This window comes from Malaclemys terrapin, chromosome 7 (assembly GCF_027887155.1).
Source record: "Malaclemys terrapin pileata isolate rMalTer1 chromosome 7, rMalTer1.hap1, whole genome shotgun sequence".
Lineage (NCBI taxonomy): Eukaryota > Metazoa > Chordata > Testudines > Emydidae > Malaclemys > Malaclemys terrapin.
The window spans coordinates 13,213,173-13,233,031 of NC_071511.1; the positions used below are offsets into that span (position 1 = coordinate 13,213,173).

Genomic DNA, 19,859 nt, shown 5'->3' on the forward strand with positions numbered 1-19,859 from the left:
TTGCAGAACTCTGTTTCACTGGCAGTTTGGCTGCCAAGAAGAAAGCAATTTTTTGTCACAATAGATCTCAGAAATCAGCAAGTTGAATTGCCAAGAAAGTGAAGGTGAACAGAGCATCAATATTAGATTAACTCAGTTGAGGTGGTTTCCCGGTGGATGGAGAAGCTGCATGTAAGTTAGCTGTTCGCAAAATATTTGAAGGACAGGAATGTACCTCCAAGCTGAAAAACAACATTAATATCAAATTATAAAACAAGCATGAAAGACCCCATAATTAGTGATGAATGGAGTATCTTTCAATTTGCATCAAGCATGGAGCAGGCAGTATTCAAAAGTAATTTTCAAATCATGGATCATCTACTGACAGTGAATCGTATTCTGGAGAATACAACAAGACTCAGTGTATAGCTTCCCCAGACCATGAAGAAACCTTTGACTTTTAGATGGAAAATAAATTAGTATTGAAAGTGTTGGGTGACTGGGTGGGTTGGAGGACACAAATATCATGCATCACCATCAGATGAATAGCAGTTACATTTATGATTAACTAGAAGGGTGAGCAGAATAGGACAAATGAAGCAATTAAATGTGCTTTAGTTTCATCATTTTACACAGAGGGAAACTGAAATTCAGAAGAGTTACTTGACTAAATTCCCATAGCCACACGGCAACTCAGTGGCAGAACTTGGGATCTAAACTTCTGAGTTCCAGCCTTGTGTTCATTCCATTGAACGTTACCTCCATGCAACATTAAAGGTCACGTTTTGGATTTAACTGTATCAATAGTGCTAGATAGTATTACTTTCATTATGCTTTTGAAGGGGTTTACTGCAATAAAGGATCAGACTCATTGCCTTTAACGCCAAAAGAGACCATCATGATCATCAAGTCTGACCTCCTGCACATCACAGGCCACAGAACCTCACCCACCCACTCACATAGTAGGCCCATAGCCTCTGGTTGAGTTACTGAAGTTCTCAAATCTTGACATGAAGACTTCACATTACAGAGAATCCACCATTTACTCTAGTTTAAACCAGCAATGACTCAGGCCCCACACTGCAAAGGAAGGCAGAAGCCACCTAGGATCTCTGACAATCTGACTTTGGATAAAATTCCTTTTTAACTCCAAATATGGTCATCAGTTAGACCCTGGGCATGCGGGCAAAACGCATCTGCCAAATACCTGGGAAAAAAATTCTCTGTAGCAACCAAGAGCACTCCTCCTCTATTGTCCCACCTCCAGCTGTTGGAGATATTTACTAATAGTAAACGTATGTCATTATAGTCCCATCATACCATCCCTTTTATAAATGTATCAAGCTTAGTTTTAAAACAAGTTTTTTGTCCCCATTCTTCCCTTTGGAAGGCTCTTCCAGAGCTTCACTCCTTTGATAGTTAGGAACCTTCACCTAATTTCAGTTTGGTGGCTAAACAAACAAATGAGGGGAAGGGGAATAATTTCAGGCTCAAACTGAAACAAAAATGTTTCATTTTTTTTTTAGCAAAACTAAATGTCAAAAACAGTTTTGGTTTGATTTTGAGTTTTTAAAAAGCATTTTAATGTTTATGTTTTTGATAAAATACATAACTTCCAAAATGAGACACCTTTCCAGAAATGCTTTTTCACCCTGACCTGGGCCAAATGGGAATAGGAGCATGCTTACGTGTTATGAAAATAAACAAAATGGCTCCAAAACAGGCACACATGCTGCAAATGCAAAGTTCACTTTTATTCTGAGTGGGAGTAACCTTGTTCATAGCCATTCCCTGTTATATCAGTAGAATAAAAACCAGCAGGATCTTATTAAGAGGGATAAGGCAAAGATGCCACATTTATTGTAAATATAGTGATAAAGCAAAAGATAAAAGTAAACAATGTTGTTTGACTACTTATTTCTTATACACACACACACATATATATATATACAGAGAAAGAGAGAGAGGTTCATTCACACAATCATTCATTCAAGTTTTGTATAGGTGTTATAGTTACCAGCCTAGAAGTTGCTCATGCCAAGTTACTGGCCAGGTATCTTGGTCATGAGGATGGAGCCGAGTCTGTGTCAGGTGCACCTGATGCTCCTGGAGGTTGGCAGCAGAACCAGAGACTCAAAGTCATCAGTCTTTAGAGTCCATTCTTATAGGAATTAGTTCCTATGTTAGTCTATGGGAGCTGTTTCATCCTGCTGTTGCTGACTCAATCAGCAGATGGCACATTCCTGTCCAAAGTGGCACATTCCTGGTGGCTCCACACTGTCCAAAGTTTGTGTTTCTCATCCTTCCAGGTGATGGGGTGGATCCCAGTTTACCCTCCCGGGGTTTCTGGTCATCCACTTGACACATTCTTCGGTCGATGGATACTCCTTTTCTAGGCTGGCACCTCCCTAACCATTCATGTATATCAAGCATTCATCAGCATACATTCCATACCTTAACCATATTTTAATTTACTGTCTCCACCACTTTCGGGGTGTGTGCTAATTCATTTGAAACTCCCGGCCCTTTAATCACAGGGGGGGGGGGTCTGTCCTAGCAGCCGTTGAATGAAGTGAAAGTCACTTAACAGCTTATAGTGTTTGTTTACATTGTATCAATTACTTCAAGAACAAAGTTAGTTAACTTATTTGTAAGTTTTACATAGTAGTAAAGTATCTTTCACAGGATAGATATAATCAATGGTTTCTACAGACAGTAGCTTACAAGTTTTAACAGAAGACCCAAAAGATTTTTGTACTTGGTGAAACAATTTTAAAGTGTGTGGGACAAATTATGAGGGGGTCACTATCACTTGGGGGAATCACTGTTAGTACCTTCTTTTATATCCCTACATCCCCATATAGATTATCTCTGCTAACATCAGGAATAATCCTTGTGGGAGCTTGGGCACAAGGCCATTGCTGGATCAGAGAACTTACAAACACATACATGGAGTCTATATAGCTCAGGTCCTTTGACTTATAACCCAAACACTTATCATGGTTGGGGGTGGGGGGTCCCCATCAGTTTGCCACACTTTTTGGACATTGTGTCTATACTTTCCAGACATACTTACTAACTATATAAAAACATGCAAGCTCTAGCTAACTCTACACACTGATAATCTGCTAGGATCTGGTGGCTACTGAAATAGAAGACAGGGAGGACCACTAGAAGGCTCCCAATATTTTTTTCAATGATATTCTCCAGTTCTAATATACTAAAAATGGGATGGACAATTTCTAGCCCATACTCCTGATTCAGGGAATGGATATTTTGGCTTATGCTCTGTATATTAACTGCTAGAGATAACCAATTTTTAGCATTACACAGAATCACAGAATATCAGTGTTAGAAGGGACCTCAGGAGGTCATCTAGTCCAACCCGCTGCTCAATGCAGGCCCAATCCCCAGACAGATTTTTGCTGCAGATCCCTAAATGGCCCCCTCAAGGATTGAACTCATAACTGTGGGCTTAGTAGGCCAATGCTCAAACCACTGAGCTATCCCTCCCCCCCCTTACATCATCATTTACAAGCTCCAGGGGGATCATCTCCATCTCCCTGTTGCACTGCTTGAGGTGGATCACTTGATTCTTGTCACATGTCTGACCAGCCATCTCTTGCAGAGGAATGGAAGCCTCAGCTGCTCTCCAAGTAATCAAGCGGAATGATTGGAAGCTGGAGCCCTTTAATTATTATGCCCTTTGGATCTTAATTCTTTCGTGTGTCAGTATTTGATGCAGACATTATAGCAGCTTTCAAATCTCAGCTTTGTCTCATTTGTTTAACCAGGCATGGTCTTAATTATCTAAGCTGCAAATTTAATTTTATTGTGAAGTGTCCTGAGATGCGGAGCATGAAAGATGCTACGCAAATACAGTGTGATCGACTGGCTGTTATGCTATATGTGCCTTCATTTCATGAAGAGCTGGAACCTTCCTATCGGTGCAGATGATGACGTTACAAACACATTAAATTGAGGCCCAGTGTGATAAGACTTATCCCCCAAAATAAAGTATTTTTGTTCTTTTCTATCTAACTTAGTAACTTATGGATTTGTGACTCTGCAGTCTGTGCTGTAGAATATGAATAAAAGTAGTAGCTGCGCCCAGTGTCCCTCGGTGCTCTGGAGCTCTGAAACAAACTACAGATTTATCTTCGCAGTCACGCACACATTTATATACTGTGTTTTCTTATTTGGGAAGTGCAATACTTTCTTAAATTGTCCTCATTCTTCTTATAGATTCATAGATTATAGGAATGGAAGGGACCTCGAGAGGTCATCGAGTCCAGTCCCCTGCCCGCATGGCAGGACCAAATACCGTCTAGACCATCCCTGATAGACATTTATCTAACCTACTCTTAAATATCTCCAGAGATGGAGATTCCACAACCTCCCTAGGCAATTTATTCCAGTGTTTAACCACCCTGACAGTTAGGAACTTTTTCCTAATGTCCAACCTAGACCTCCCTTGCTGCAGTTTAAACCCATTGCTTCTGGTTCTATCCTTAGAGGCTAAGGTGAACAAGTTTTCTCCCTCCTCCTTATGACACCCTTTCTTAGACATTACAAATCTTTCCAATCCTAAACAATGACTTAATTTAGTTAATTTAGTCTGTTTATTGTTATGTATTAAATGAAAGCAAAGGTACATGAGTTGATTGTTAACAGAGGAACAAATATTGCCCCTGTTTTGTTGTGGAGGGCCTATTTGCAGCAGAGCTAATGCAACTGTATGTGTTGGAGGTAGTGGGAGGCTGGGTTAGAAGTAGAGGGACAGGACTTTGGGGAGCCAACACAAGGATGCATACCCCCTGTGTACTAGGAAGACCAGCTCCATTGAAGCTCCCTGCACACTACTGCACAGTGGAGATTTAAATCCAGATGGGAACCGGGGAAAAGGCTGAGCCTTTGGAGTGGATATCTGATTTCTGGGGCAAGTGGGGAAGGAGAAACATTTATGTGTGTAGGACCGACCTCCTATTATGATGGAGACGCCCGACTATGCTTCGTAAGAGGCCTTCACAGACCAAAGATCTGGAAAGGCCTGGGTGCTGTGTGATCATTTATGAGCTGGAATTCCTGTTACGCTGAAAGTCCATAAAGTTGCATTCACACTATTTCACCATATTCATGCCTTCTTATGTATTTTCAAGGGGAATGACAGATGAGAAGTGGACCTCAAGTGGCTGGCACTCTATAATCCTTTTTTGTGTGTGCTTCTTATATTGAACCTGCTCAAGACTTATTCCCCTTTGGAATGAATGCACAAGAGATGCCTCTAAGTCTTCTATTATATGTGTTTGAGAAAGGACAAGTTAAAAAAAGGGGAAACACTCACGGCCAGTCTGTGATATCCTAACTCACACTGAGTATACTTTACACCCCAAGCACTCTCACTATTGTCAGTGGGACTACTTATAGTGTTAGGTACTACTCAGTGTGAGTAAGGGTACTACAGCCTGACCCTTCATGTTATGGTGATTCACTAGCCTTTGAGATAATTCTGATCTTAAAAATAATGAACACAAATCCTCCCATAAAAAAATACTTCCCATTATAAAGGTCCAAGCTTGGCATTTGGACAATTTTGTGTGTGTGTTTATCAATACTTAAGCTCCTTAAAGCACTGACTTTTAATGAAAGTGACTAGCAGCAAAAAATTACTCTCTCTTTGTTAAGGTGAATTTTAATTTACCCATTTTAAATCCATTCAGTGTTTTCTTTTTTTCCCCTCCCCTTAGTCAAAATGTTTCATTTGGCCCACTGTAATAGGTTGCTACTAAGAGGTTCTACAGTAATGAATAGAAGCTCATTGGTAACAGGGTGTCATTTAAATCTATAGAAACCAGATAAAAAGCTGCCTTGTGCAAAAAATAGTGATTGAAGACATGGAAAGCCCATGCTAATGAATTACCAGAAAAAGCCAATGGAGAAATGCAACCCTTCTCAAACAGCCCAGATAATGCAGATTCTATTTATGTATGATAGGCACATAAAAGAAACACTGATCCAACTATAGACTGCAACAGCAGTCATTTAACCTATAATTTGGGTTGGAGAAGGTCTGCTGGAGCTGCTGTCCTCACAAATGAATTCTCTCTTTTGATAAAACTAGGCCATTCACTGGGTCTAAGCCTCTGCTATGAGAGAACAAAGTACTGTTGAGTATTTATTGCAATTACTAATTTAAATAGAGCAAAGTTGATGAGCCAAATGCTGACTTTTACTTCTGTCATCCTGTAATAGTTCACAACAGAGGAGAAATGCATTTCAATCGTGTTGGTTCAAAGGAAAGGGGGAAGAAAAGAGGAGGAGATTTTGTCTTGAAAGATCCCCAAGGAAGTAATTATAAGGATCTGGCATGGATAAGGAAAACAGGAGGACATCTTCAGCTCAGGCCTTGCTAAATCTGAGTTGACAGATTGACAGAAGAGGCATTTTTCCACAGAGCCCTGCCTCTGGCCTTGGTGTCTGCTGAAGACTTTCCTTATTCATTAATAGTGATTGCTAAGATAAAATAAACCAGGAAGAGGGTAGGAAATCTTTAAATAATCATTTCTGGATAACAAAGTATGAGTGAATACACTTAATTGTTGTTTCTTTTTTTTGTCTTTTTCCGCCCTCCCTCTCAATGGTTCCTACTTTCTCATCTTTTTGCCAGCTAACCCCCACCCCCTAAGATACAGTTTTAAAAAGTTTAGCAATTCATCCATTGTTTAATATGCAATATCAGTTTTAAAAGCCTGCCATGTTCTCCTGCCTGTTATCAATGGCCTCAGTCAATCTATAGCAAGATCTACTCCAACTAAGCTTTTTCGTAATCTTGATCACAATAAGGAGGGGACAGGCCTTTTCTGCACACTAGCTGCATTTTTTACATGAGCTTAAGAAGCAGTGTGTTTTGCAATAATCCAATGTACAGAAGCAGAGCCCTGGATAACAGTGAGCAGGTCTTCATCTGCAAAAAAGAGAGTATAACCTCCTGGAGAACCACAAATAATAAAAGTAATCTTTTTACTTTGTAATAAAACGAATCAATTTACAACCACTGCTATCTGACCATCCAGAAGATACTTGGGGCCCAAAAAGCCCTGTAGGTTACAAACCTGCACAAGAAAAGAGGGCATAGCACATTAATTGTGGGCACTGATAAAATCTTGGTTGCTTCCTCCAGGTGCTTCCCCTTGCTACTGACATTACCTTAGTTTTAATTCAGTTAAGACTCCTTCAGCTAGCTCTCAGCCATTTCCCAGTCTCACTTCGATGTAACTGAATAAGCTACTCTGAGGGGTCAGATTAGAATCATATATATTCACTCAGGGCTGTGGCTAAATGCCACAGTCAGGCCCAGAATGAATTGCATATAACTGGACACTGGCTGTGTAGGCTGCATAGTTGTGATGAAATACTAAGATAGCTAGATAGATCACTGAGTTCTCTAATAGCTCTTAGAGGGTTTTCAGCTAAAGTTCTGGTCTTGATGCTATACTTTTCAGTTTCATATAGCAGAAAGGAGCTTAGGGTAGAAGTCCTTCTGCTGCACAATTTATCAACTTCTGCCAGCACTAGACGGCTGAAAACATTTGCAAAGTTTTCAGTGCGTCTGGTCTGAGTTTTGAGTTTGTAATGGTACCTTAACCGAGTGAGGTTTGCATGATTTTGTGTTTCATTAAATTTCATGGTGTTGTAACTGTAAATTGTTCTGTGCACATTTGTTTTTTTCCCCTACTTAGATAATTATATTTCCATACAGATAACATTTGACCTCTCTCTCAATATAATTAGACACAGACTCATACACAGGATAGCCCCTGCTCTACAAGTTGATACAGGTCCGGGACCCTGACTCTCAGAGTCCAAGCTCTAGGATCCTCCCTGCAAGGTGGGAGGTTCCCAGAGTTTGGGCTGCAGCTCAGGCCCGAACGTCTACACCGCAGTTAAACAGCCCCTTAGCCTGAGCCCTGTCATGCTGAGTCAGCCAGCTGTGAGGTTTTATTAGCAGTACCGACATAAACAATGAGGCTCTATGCAGGAGCAGAGATCTGCCCATGAAGATGAGCATGCAGGATCAGGACATATACTTACTGCTCCCTTGGAACATGCATACAACAAGTTACACAAAATATATTTGTTGCCATTCTAAATTTTAGCACGGAATATTTTCTGATGCCATTACTAGCCACAGGGAAAAACAGTCACTCCAACATTCAGTAAAAGCCCCTTCAAAAAGCTGTTCCCAGTGTAACAGATCTTCTGCAATGGAAAAGCAGCTTACTTTACTTTTCAGTACCATGAAAGGCAACCGTGAAATGCAAGACTATTAATATTTCAAAGTGTTCTGGTGACACAATAAATCATGAAGGTGAAGCTTGTATGGTCTGTGATATTACCAGAAACTCAAGAAGTATTTATAGCCTTGTTCACACTTGAGTATTTTTATCATATATAGAATACATTGATCCGAACATAAATGGAAACGATAAAAAGCTATAAAATGCGAAACAAGGAAATATTCTCCCTTGTCTCTTTACCTTCTTCCTGACTCAGTCACTCATGCTCTTTTCCCATTCTCTGCTCATTTCTCTTTTTTTGTACCCTCATTTCACTCCATCTTTTTATAGCCTTATGTATAGCTCTTCATTCCTTCTTTGTGTGCCTGTCAGAAGTTTCATCATTCTGATTAGCAATGAGTATCTGAAATGGTGCAGACATTTTGTTTGTTCTGAAAACCAACCAATAATTCAGATTCTTGCATGAAGATTAGCTGCCCTTTCAAGCTTTCTAAGGTTTCCCCTCCCCCAGTCTCCTTTCTGTCTCTCTCTCTCTGATATCAGATGTCAGGATTTGGTCCTAAAAGTTGAGCAGATCTGGGTGAAGCAGTATTGGCTGAGGCTGGAATTTTCAAACGCACTTAAGTGACCTAGGAACACAAATCCAATTGCCTGTCCAATTGCATGGGTTTTGTGCTCCTAAGTCACTTGGATGCATCTGAAAATCCCATCCTTGGAGACCATTTTAATTAACATTTTAGAAATGTGGGAGTGTTATTAAACTTTATTTAAAATCCTTCCCCTTTCTCCCTGGAGTTATTGTTAAGGGATTATACTTATCTTTTCTCTGATGTATTGATTGAACTATCCCCACATCTAATGCAGTCTAATTATTTAGTCCAGTTCCCAGTATTAGCTGGAAGAGGAGTGATGGACACCCATTGGCAAGGAAAATTAAACACTACAAATCCAAAGGAGTCCTTGAAATCCCAGATTTTCAGCAGGAAGATGAAGCCTTTTATGAATGTATTGCAGGGAACATTAGAGGAAGAAACATTGCAAGAGGTCAACTAATAATCTACGGTGAGCAAATGGAATTGTTTTTACATAGAGTATGTTAGCATTTGGAAATATTCTGTACAAGACAAAGATAATGAAGTCCATTAGCCCCTTGCAAGGAGATATCAGTGAAGAATATAGTTTCAGGTTAAGCTGATTAATAAAAGGATTGGAGGCTTGAAATGACCTCTGAATTACAATTTAAACTTCAGCGAGTACAAGATATTGTGTATTAGTATCAGACTGAAAAATGTAGGCTGTGCCATGCTGCAGCTATGAAGGTTAATATAAGGCAGAAAGAAATCTCATGTATTTACATGAAACATTAAGGGATGGATAGAGAATTTACGCTCAGCCCATATCATGGGGGCAGCATGTAGCTGTGATGTCCCATGAACATAGGGAAGGAATTGTGACCCTCGGATCTATACCAGTAGCAGATTCCTTCACCTACCAGCCTGGTTTAGCTGTGTTGACCAATGTGTTGTAGAAGGGAGTCATTCTCCAACTACCCCTTGCCCACCTGCACAGAAGTGTAGAGTAGCAGCCCTATGAAACCAATCCCCACTCCTATTCTATGACCCAAGATGCATGTAGCCCACACAGGAAAATCAGGGGGCATCTTATCACCTTTGCTCTCATGCATGGGTACATAGGACCAGCCCACATTCTTTCCCTAAATAGCAAAGTATGACACTGTTCTTTGTAGGCCAGAAATAATTTTAAAGTGAGGAGAATAAAGAATAAAACAGGACAATGAGACATGATCATTTAAAACTAAGCTCTCTGATCCTGCAGTTGGCTCTATGTCAACAGACATTTCTTTCTTTCTTTAGGAAACTTCCATTCTAATGTAGAGTCTGGTTTAACTGACAGACTACCAATCTCCAGGTTAATGTCAAAGCATAGGTTTATGCCAGAAATAGAACAATTTGCTGCTGCTTTAATTGTTGTTGATGATGATGCTTTGGTTGGGGTTATTTTGTTTTCATTGTCTAGTTGTTTTCATGGAATGCGAATCAAACGGTTGTATTACATTTAGCAGATTACCTTGCCATGACGAATAACTACTAATTTAATTATACAATTATTAATGCAGTAAATGCAATTAAGATTACAAGCTTATTAATTGTGCTTTACAATTTCATTCATAATTGTTGGTAGGCAATGAAATGTATATAAATAGCACAAACATTTTCACAAGCATTTTTCATGATTTTATAAGCAGGCTGGCATGATTTGTGTGTGATTTACTTCCTCACGCTTAATTCCCACACTGTTGCAGAAAGTTCTGTCCATTTCCTCTACCCTGTGTCTGTCTGATCTATTTAGACTGTAAGCTCTTTGGGGCAGGAACTGTCTGCTACGTTGTATTTGTACAGTGCCTAGCACAATGGGCTCCATTCTTGGTTAGTCCTTGGGCACTACTGTAATAAATACGGTTCATAATTAACGGTAAGCATGGTCCGCTTTTACCAACTTGTTCTTTTATCACAAATGTACATTCCCAATGCAGGGATTGGACTCTAAGAGAGCTTTGCCTCCATGGATGAACAATTTGGGGATACAGAGTCAGGATTCAACCAATAGCTAGCTGTGTATCAGGAATAACACTGAAGGATATTTTGTCACAGTATCTTGTTCTGATCATCCCCTGAAATTACAATGATCTTCTTTGTTAATTATGGCAGAACTGTGATTGGCCCTTACACTGGAGCGTGAGATGGTATGGTCAGAAAGAGCCTCTCTGCGTTTTGAACACCCTGCCCAAGTGTCTCTTGCAGGAGAACTCAGTGAGAGCTCCCTGTTTATGCCTCTCAGGGATGCCTCTCAGCTCAAAGAAGGCAAACAGTAGCAAGGAATAGATAGGATTCTGCTCCAGCTCTCCTCTGTGCTAGTCTCTGGAGCAGGATCAGCACACCAGGGAGAGCAGATGTCATCATCCTGTCACAGTCCCCTGGTCCACTGAAGAGTTCACAGAGGGATATCTCCCAGTGCACCCCCCAAGAATGCAGTTTGTTATTTATTATTACGTAAGGTGACCAGATGTCCTGATTTTATAGGGACAGTCCTGTTGGGGCTTTTTTTTATATGGGCTCCTATTACCCCCCACCCCCTGTCCCAATTTTTCACACTTGCTATCTGGTCACCCTATTATTGCTAGTAGTATTACCGTAGTGCTTAGGCGCCCCGGTCATATACCAGGATCCTATTGTGCTAGCCGCTGTACAAACATAGAACAAATAGACGGTCCCTACCCAGGGAGTTTATGATCCAAGTATAAGACAAAAGACAACAGATGGATACAGACAGACTGGGGAATACAAGGAAACAATGAGACAATATTGGTCCACGTGATTGGCTGTAAACTGAGCAAACCAAAAGCATGGCTTCTGTTTACAATGCTTTGCACTTTTTGTCTTGTTAATACAGCACTCCCTGAATGGGATAAAAAAATCCAAAATGCCTATCTGTCTCTCTATGACAGCTTGTTTTGGGAATGTAAGGCAAGTGGAAAACCAAGTCCTTCCTACAGTTGGTTAAAAAATGGCCAACCCCTTATGCCAGAGGTAAGACACAACATTTTTTACATTGTTTAGCAGGTGGATTTAGCTTTGACTTTAAAAAAAAAAAAAACAACCATGATCATTTTGTGAGTATTGTTGCCCCTTGTTAAGTGGAATTATCAAGTCTGTCTTTGAAGAAGGAGATGTTATTTACAGCTTGCCATTTTCTAATGGTATTCTTTTAATAAAAGAGGGATAAAATACTCTAAAGTCTCATTAATATTTTTCACAATACTTACAGTACATTGTAAATGGAATACTTCAAGTAACAAAATGTAGAATGTTGTTGCTCAATGGACTAAATGGATAGTTTGCAGGTGAATGGACAGTGAGCGTAATAAAATATTCACTCTGTCACTATGCTTGCTGAAAATATCTTAGCAAGCTGCTTTCCACCCTAGGGTTAATTCTATAGTATAGGTCCACTGTTTAACAAACTACTTCTTTCTGACCACATAGCTGGTCATCTCTACATTATTTCTGCTTGTGTGAATGTGGTGCTTTATTCTTCATTTTGTCTGAATAACTCAAAAAAAAAGTCAGCTGAGACATGAGGTGGTGGGGGAATTCAGCTTCTGCGTGAACTGCTTGTATTACTTTTTTAAAGGGTTTTTAAATTCATAGACTGTCTGCTAAAAAAAAAAAAAAAGAAGAAGAACAAAATACATTGAGAGGATAGCAAACACCCTGCAGGTAGAACTAAGTATGCAAAAGATATCTGTAGTCAGAATCTTGAGGAAAAAAGTGGATAAGTAATGTGATGTTGTTAATTAGTTAGCAATATACCAGCTACATAACCCCAGGCTATGCTCTCATCAAATTTTCAATATAATCAAGGTTGGATTGGGTCAGTACTTGGTTGGGAGACCTCCAAGATGCTGAAGAAATTGTTTTTGCTGACTCAATAGGTGGCACTCTTTCCTATGCATCAATGTAGTAACAAGAGGACATCAAATAATCTCTGTAACTAGCATTATCTTTTACTATTAGGAAGTTACATGAAATGCATTGACTAGTTCACAAATGTACATTTTATTTTAGATGCATACAGTATTTCAGCTGAGGATTCTATTACATACTGTAGCACTGTATGGTGCACTCTAAATTCTATGGAGGCAGAATAGCCAGTCTAAAGAATATAATAGTAAAACAAATCTGTTGCTTCCAGACCTGCATTCAATGATGGAATTTATATTCTGTTGTTGTGGGTTTCTTTCTCGCTGATTCATTTTGGAGAGAGTACTCTCTCTTGCTTTTTGGTATTCTACTTTACAGTGTGGCTTTTATTGTCCCTGGAGGATAGTGATAGTAAGACTTGAAATATTTGGTTTTAAGTTATGTTAGTAGTACGGAGCCAGTTTTATTGTGTGCTGAGGAAAAGTGAAGAAAAAAAAATTGTTTAAAGCATAGAAACAAAAATATGGGCCAAATTTATCCCTAGTGTGTGAGTGTGGTCTTTTTATTTGTTTTGTTGTTGTTGTTTTTACTTCAGCAGCACTACACCATTGATTAAATTGGCCTAGTAAAAGCTTGAATTCAAGCTAAGCATATCCAGCCTCCACTAGATGATCTGTGCTGGTTGGTTTGCAGGTGAAGTTTAAGGTGAAGACTGTAATTTAAAGCCCTAATTGACTTGGGACCTACCTACCTAAAATACTTAATATTTTACTCTTTAATAACAAGGATACCAAACTGTAGTTATGGATAAAATTGTTGGATAGTAACTAGGAGTATTCACAAATGGAGTATATCATTACATGATCCAAAGTTGAAGGACTAAATGTGCTTATCAATCAGGGCCGGCTCTAGGTTTTTTGCCGCCCCAAGCAAAAAATAATTTTGGCTGTCCCCTGTCCCAGCCCTGGGCTCCTTACCGCACCCCCCTTCTGCCCCAACCCTGGGCTCTCCCCCACCACCCACACACCCAGCTCTGGGCTCTCACCCCCCCACCCGCATCCCCCTGCCGCCCCAGCCCCCCGGGCTCTCCCCAACACACACTCTGCTGCCCCAGCTCTGAGGTCCCCACTACCACCCCACCATTGCCCCCCACACACACCTCCTGCTGCCTCAGCCCTGGGCTCTCCCGCCCCGCCCTGTACCCTCCTTCCTGGTAACTCGCTCCCAGGGCGGGTCATTCAGCAGGAATTTTGGATGTGCACAGAACACTGACAGGATTGCTTCCCATATGGTTACAGGGCTGCAGTAAAGTGGAACAATTTTCAGCTTGTGTGATTGGAGGATATCTGGATGCATATTATAAGACTGTCCTACATAAATGAGGAAAAGTTGAGGTGCCTTTATTATTCTTTTGTTCCACTCTTTCTTTCTATGGGGAATTTGTCAATGCAATATCACTGTCTTCCTTTTAAACAAACAAACAAAAGGCAATGGCTGTTGAAAATAGCAATTCCAGTCCTAAAAGCCACTGGGAAGCATTTCTTGCTCAATTTTATCCTATTTTTTCTACAGCAAGTTACAGTGGATCAGTATATTTGATTTGGGAGAAATGAAGTAACAGCTGCCCAAACTGAGCTTGAGCACTCCTGAATTTTGAGGTGTTCAAATCTGGAAGGCAGGTGCTGGGGGAGGCTGTGGCTCCACAGGGGAGCACGGCAGCATGTATGCAGTAGCGTGTCTGGCGCTGCGCGAAGCCAGACACGCTGGTCTGAGTGGCACAGTAAGGGGGCTGGGGGGGTTGGAGAAGGGGTAGGGGGTTCCGGGGGGCAGTCAAGGGACAAGGAGAAGGGGAGGTTAGATGGTTCAGGGATTTGGGGGGGGCAGTCAGGGGACAGGCAGCAGTTGGATAGGCATGGGAGTCCCAGGGGTTTGTCAGGGGACAGGTAGGGGGTGGGATCCTAGGGGGTAAGTTGGGGGGGGGTCTCAGGAGGGGGCAGTTGGGGACAAGGAGAAGGGACGCTTAGATGGGGGTGGGATTCCGGGAGGGGGAAATCAGGGGACAAGGACTATTGGTGCTTAGCTAGGGGGTGGGGTCCTGGGGGGCAGTTAGGGGCTGGGGTCCCGGGAGGGGATGATCAGGGAGCAGGGGGGTTGGATGGGTTGGGGTTTCTGTGGGGGGGGCAGTCGGAGGGAGTGGATGGGGGCAGGGTGGGGCTACCCTCCCTCCCCATGGAGTGTCCTATTTTTGGAATGTTAAAATATGGAATCCCTACTCACAGTGCAGCTCTCCATTCACAGGCGGCTGCAGCATGAGGTCTCAGCTACCTCACTCCCTCCCCCTCTTTCCTGTTGGTAGTGGCCATGGGAATGCTGGGAAATGTAGTTCTTTCCCCTGCTCCAGGGCTGGCTCTATAGGCAGGGAGCTAACCAAGGAACTACAGCTCCCAGGGCCACCTGTTGGTTCTCAACTCCCATGCTGGATCCCTGCCGCCTCCACAAATGGGCTGCCCCAAGCACCTGCCGGCTTTGCTGGTGCCTAGAGCCGCCCCCGTTATCAATGGAAAAAAGTCCATTGCCCTCCAAAATTTTATTCTGATTGTTTTCACATGACTCATGCCTTAAATATTTTAGGCAATATTATCTAATCTGCTCGACACCTGAAATGTTTAACTGATGACTGAGGTAAGGTTTAAGGAGAGTTTATTTATTTAACTAACAATAAGAAATAGTGCTGTATGGTTTTGTAGCCGTGTTGTTCCTAGGATATTAGAGAGACAAGGTGGGTGAGGCAGTGTCTTTTTCTTGGACCAACTTCTGTTGGTGAGAAAGACAAGTTTGCAAGACAGTTGTGATGCTGTTGTAATCTAGCCTAGCTGTATTGTCTGTCTCAGTCTCTACAGCCACTTCTCTGTGTGGGAATATGTGAGTGTTAGCTGGACAAGTGGCACAGCATAGTGTCCTGCAGGTTATGTGGCATGTTTATGATTTGTAATAAGGTAGCCCTTGATCATAATCCTTAAATCATTAAGGAAAAGTCTAGAATATACAGGCAGAGTGACTGTTGGCGAACATCATATTCGTTTCATGATTTTAAAAAAAATGAGAGGGAAGGTTTATTTGGAGGGAATTAGCTAAACAGCAAGGGAAGAGAGGAATGTGAAGAGGAGGGAAGGAGAAATGAAGGGAATATGGTGGGCAGGGGGAGTGAGGCTGAGGTAAGTGACTCTTAAGGAGGGCATGAGTGACTGTTAGAGAGGGTGTATGAGGGGTTGGAGCAAACAGCCAACTAGCAGAGAGGAGAGAATGTCCAAAGTAAAAATTGAGAAACAGAGTCTGTTGACATCATACATTTCCAAAGGCCCCTAATGCAGCTGCTTCTGTATCTGCTCCTGCCTGGTGAGTTTCTGGTTCTACTCTGGCGCTTTTGTCTTCCCCAAATCCGCATGGATGGAGGGGAAGGGTGGACTACATGGGCCTTAGTGCCCCTGGGGAGGAGTCTCCCTGCAGATTTGTCTCTCAGGTGCTGAAGCGGGTAAACCCCTCAGGGTCTCATTTCCCATCTCCTCTCATGGTGTAGCTGTCCCTGATGCAGCTGCTTTGGTGTCTGCTTCCTGTTGAAGCATAACCCTTTAGCTCTCAATGCAGCAATGCCTTTAAACAATGAGACTTCAGCATGTGCCCATAGTTAAACATATGTTTAATTTGCTTAGATGAACTGGGGCCTTAAAGCTAGAGCTGGGCAAATAACAAATTATTTGGTTTGCAGGCAATTTTAATAAATTGGAAAAGAACTCATTTTGGGTCAAGCTAAAAACATTTTTTTAAAATGTTTGGCAAATCGAAAAGTTGAAAAAATAGTTAGGGGGGTGTCAAATGATTTGATTTCAAATTTTTTTATGTGTTTTTTAAAAATAAATTAAAGAATGTTTATAAAATAAAGGTAATTTAAAATAGAAAAATAAAGTGTTTTCTTTTTTTCTTTTTAAGTTTTTTTTAATTGAATCAATTACATCAAAATCTACACAAATTTGCAAAATATTTTGGTGTTGCTGAATCTGAATTTTCCTCCAAAAAAAAAGTTTTATGAGAAAAATTTTGCCTAACACCTCTTATTTCATTACAGCCATCATGTAACCTTTTTTCTAAGATATATATTTGAGCTAAGCTACTTGGCTTTATTTATTTTTAAATTTTCATAGTGTTTTAATAAGCATTCAGAAATAACAAAATCTCAACTTCTGACTCATGACCGCCTGCTTTTATGTTCACTGCTTCAAACAAAATGTTTGCTTGTTTTTCCTTTATTAGGAGAGAATTCAAATAGAAAATGGAACTCTTACCATAACTATGCTGAATGTGTCAGATTCTGGCCTCTATCAGTGTGTTGCGGAAAACAAATACAATACAATTTATGTCAATGCTGAGTTAAGAGTGATAGGTAAGTAAATGAGTCATTAAAATAAGCAGATAGCAGTTAGAATGTAAAACTAATTTCAAAATTCTGAAAGTGAGAAATGAAGAGAGCTGACTGAATACTGCAAAAACAGCTTTTGTGGACTATTTGAATTCCACAAGGCTGTTTAGTTCAGCTATGTTTGTATCCCTTACTATTCGCAAACATTTGGGCAAACGTGTTTTGTTTGCATGAATGTTTGGGGGAAAGGATGTTCTTTATCGGTATTTTCATGTGAACAGAATTTCTGTGGGTGAACAAGGGTGCTTATTGTGTGTTATTCCTTACTTGGTATTTGAAATTATTATTTGTTATTCTGCAATTTAAAAACATCAGTCATTATTTCAAGTGAGCAAAAAATGTCACGTGATTTAAGCAAACAGCACAATTAGTGCATATAATCTCAATATGAATTTCAACAACACCCACAGGCTGAAATTTGTTCACATGTGGTGAAATTCATCCCCGTACAGAGAGTCATTTTGCAGCCTATACAACAATCAGGTCCCGCTTAAGCCATCAAAACACGACCTCCAATTGCACTAGGTCTTGTGCTGCTCCTCTCAAGAAGATTGAATTTCACCAACAAATTATTTGACAAATACCTGTGAATAATGAATGGATTTCATACATCGGGTTCAAATCAAGAACAGAAGAAAAAAAAAAAAAAACGAATTGAAAAATGTATTTGCAATGAATAATCTACACTCTAGCAATGAATACAATGGACTAGATTCAGGCTTAATGCTGTTAATTGTGCTCAAGCCTTTGGTATGTCTACACTGCAGCTTGGGCATATGATTTGTAGCTCATGTAGACATATCTGCTTTAGCTTTTAATCCAGCTAGTGTGCTAAAAATAAATTGAAGATGCAGTAGTGTGGTCTTTGGCCTGGGCTACACAAGCCCACCTGACCCTATCTAGATACACACTCACTGTGCAGACTGTTAGAGCTCTGCTAAATCACCTCATTCCTGATTTAAAATAAACATTCCTTCCAGTTCTCAGACAGTCCTAAGCCAAGCCTACCAGAGATACCACAGAAAGTTGGGTCGTTCTAATCCTTTTGTTTCCAGGTGAACAAAATTCATAAAAAGCAATATAAATACAAGACCTCTAAACGGACTTAAGTTCTTACAATTCAAATAAAAAACTTGAATTCAAATCTGCAAAGGCAAAAAGGCAATTGAGTTTACCCACTATGTTCAGCAGAGAGAAAATTTCAGAAAATTGATTTATTTTGTCAACTATATTATGAGTTTCTTCATTTTTTCCTTTTCTTTTTTTAAGCTTCAGCCCCAGATTTTTCCAAAAATCCTGTGAAACAAATGTCAGTTGCTCAAGTTGGGGGTGAAGTTACCATTGAATGTAAACCAAATGCTTCTCCCCGGGCAGTTATCAACTGGAAAAAGGGCACCAATGTTCTGCGACAAAACAAAAGGTACTTTGGTAAACTGATTGCTGAGTTGGTTTTTTTGTTTGTTTTTGGATTGGGTTTTTTGTTGGTATCTGAACATCGGTTGACTAAGTATCATTTTTGACAGCTCATTGCTGGAATACTCTGATGCTGCAGGCCTATTCATCATGAACTCTATCCGTACAATTCTAGATAGAAAGCTGATTGACAACAAAGCTGGTTTAAATACATTTGGGTAACTGTAAATTCTGTCTGTGGGATACATGCTTTGCTTTCTTGAACAGCTATATCATTGCAATATTCTGTGGGCCATCTCTTCTTACCCCATACAGAGCCTGATTGAATCAGCTTCATGTTAGGGAGATCAGTGGAGGTTTGAGTGGATGAAATCTACCTCATAGGCTGTACACTACAACCCAGGGCTACATCATTATCCACGGTCCGTACCTTTAATACTTAAGCAAGGAGATTTTGTTAGTGGATCAGCAAAGCAGTAGAGTCACTTGCCATGTGCTGGCCCTTCTGCAGAAGTCCTCCACCACAAACTCCTTTGTTTACCTTGAGCCACTCATGTTCAAGACTGCCGGACACCCTGGGTCCTAGCTTAGCTGGCTAGCCTGTGCTGCTATTTTTAGCACACTAGCTGGAGCAGACTTAGTATGAGTCTGACTACCTGCTCTGGGAATCATACCCCCCAGCTGCAAAGTAGACATACCCTAAGATTTTAAAGGGAGATCTACCTAAGATTTTCAATCACCCATACAGGAAAACTATCCATCCATCCATCCGTTAATACATCCTATTATCTATCCTTAAGTTTCCATAACAACACTCTTTAAATTATAATTCATTGGTATTACACCAACCAAATGTGCAATGTGGAAATGTGTCTCCATATTCAGTATTGCAATTGTATATAATGGTGTTAAATATAGAAACAGAGGGCCAGATTCTCCATTTGTTTGTACTTTATATATTCATTTACACCTGTACAAAGTGAGCGTAAAACACCACCAAATCAAAAAGAGAGCACTTTGCATCTACTTCGCGCAGGTACAAATCATTACACAAGATAAAGTCAGTAGAGAATCTGGCCCAGAGATGGTAATATAAGATGCTATTACACAACAGAAGTTCCTAATTATTTTTCCTCTGAAACAATAGCAAAGGAGGTATCTTTAAATTATGGGGAAAACATTCAGCTATTACTT

At 40.5% G+C, this 19,859-nt stretch overlaps 1 protein-coding gene across 1 annotated transcript in view; it reads left to right on the forward strand.

Moving 5' to 3' along the window:
• The window catches only part of CNTN6 (contactin 6), a 221,956-nt gene that overhangs the window by 143,811 nt on the left and 58,286 nt on the right, over window positions 1-19,859 (forward strand). Inside the window, exons 8-11 of the mRNA XM_054033268.1 lie at window positions 9,154-9,338; window positions 11,748-11,884; window positions 17,087-17,216; window positions 18,522-18,672. Coding sequence (XP_053889243.1) covers window positions 9,154-9,338; window positions 11,748-11,884; window positions 17,087-17,216; window positions 18,522-18,672 — 603 coding nt within the window. The remainder of the gene's footprint in view (window positions 1-9,153; window positions 9,339-11,747; window positions 11,885-17,086; window positions 17,217-18,521; window positions 18,673-19,859) is intronic.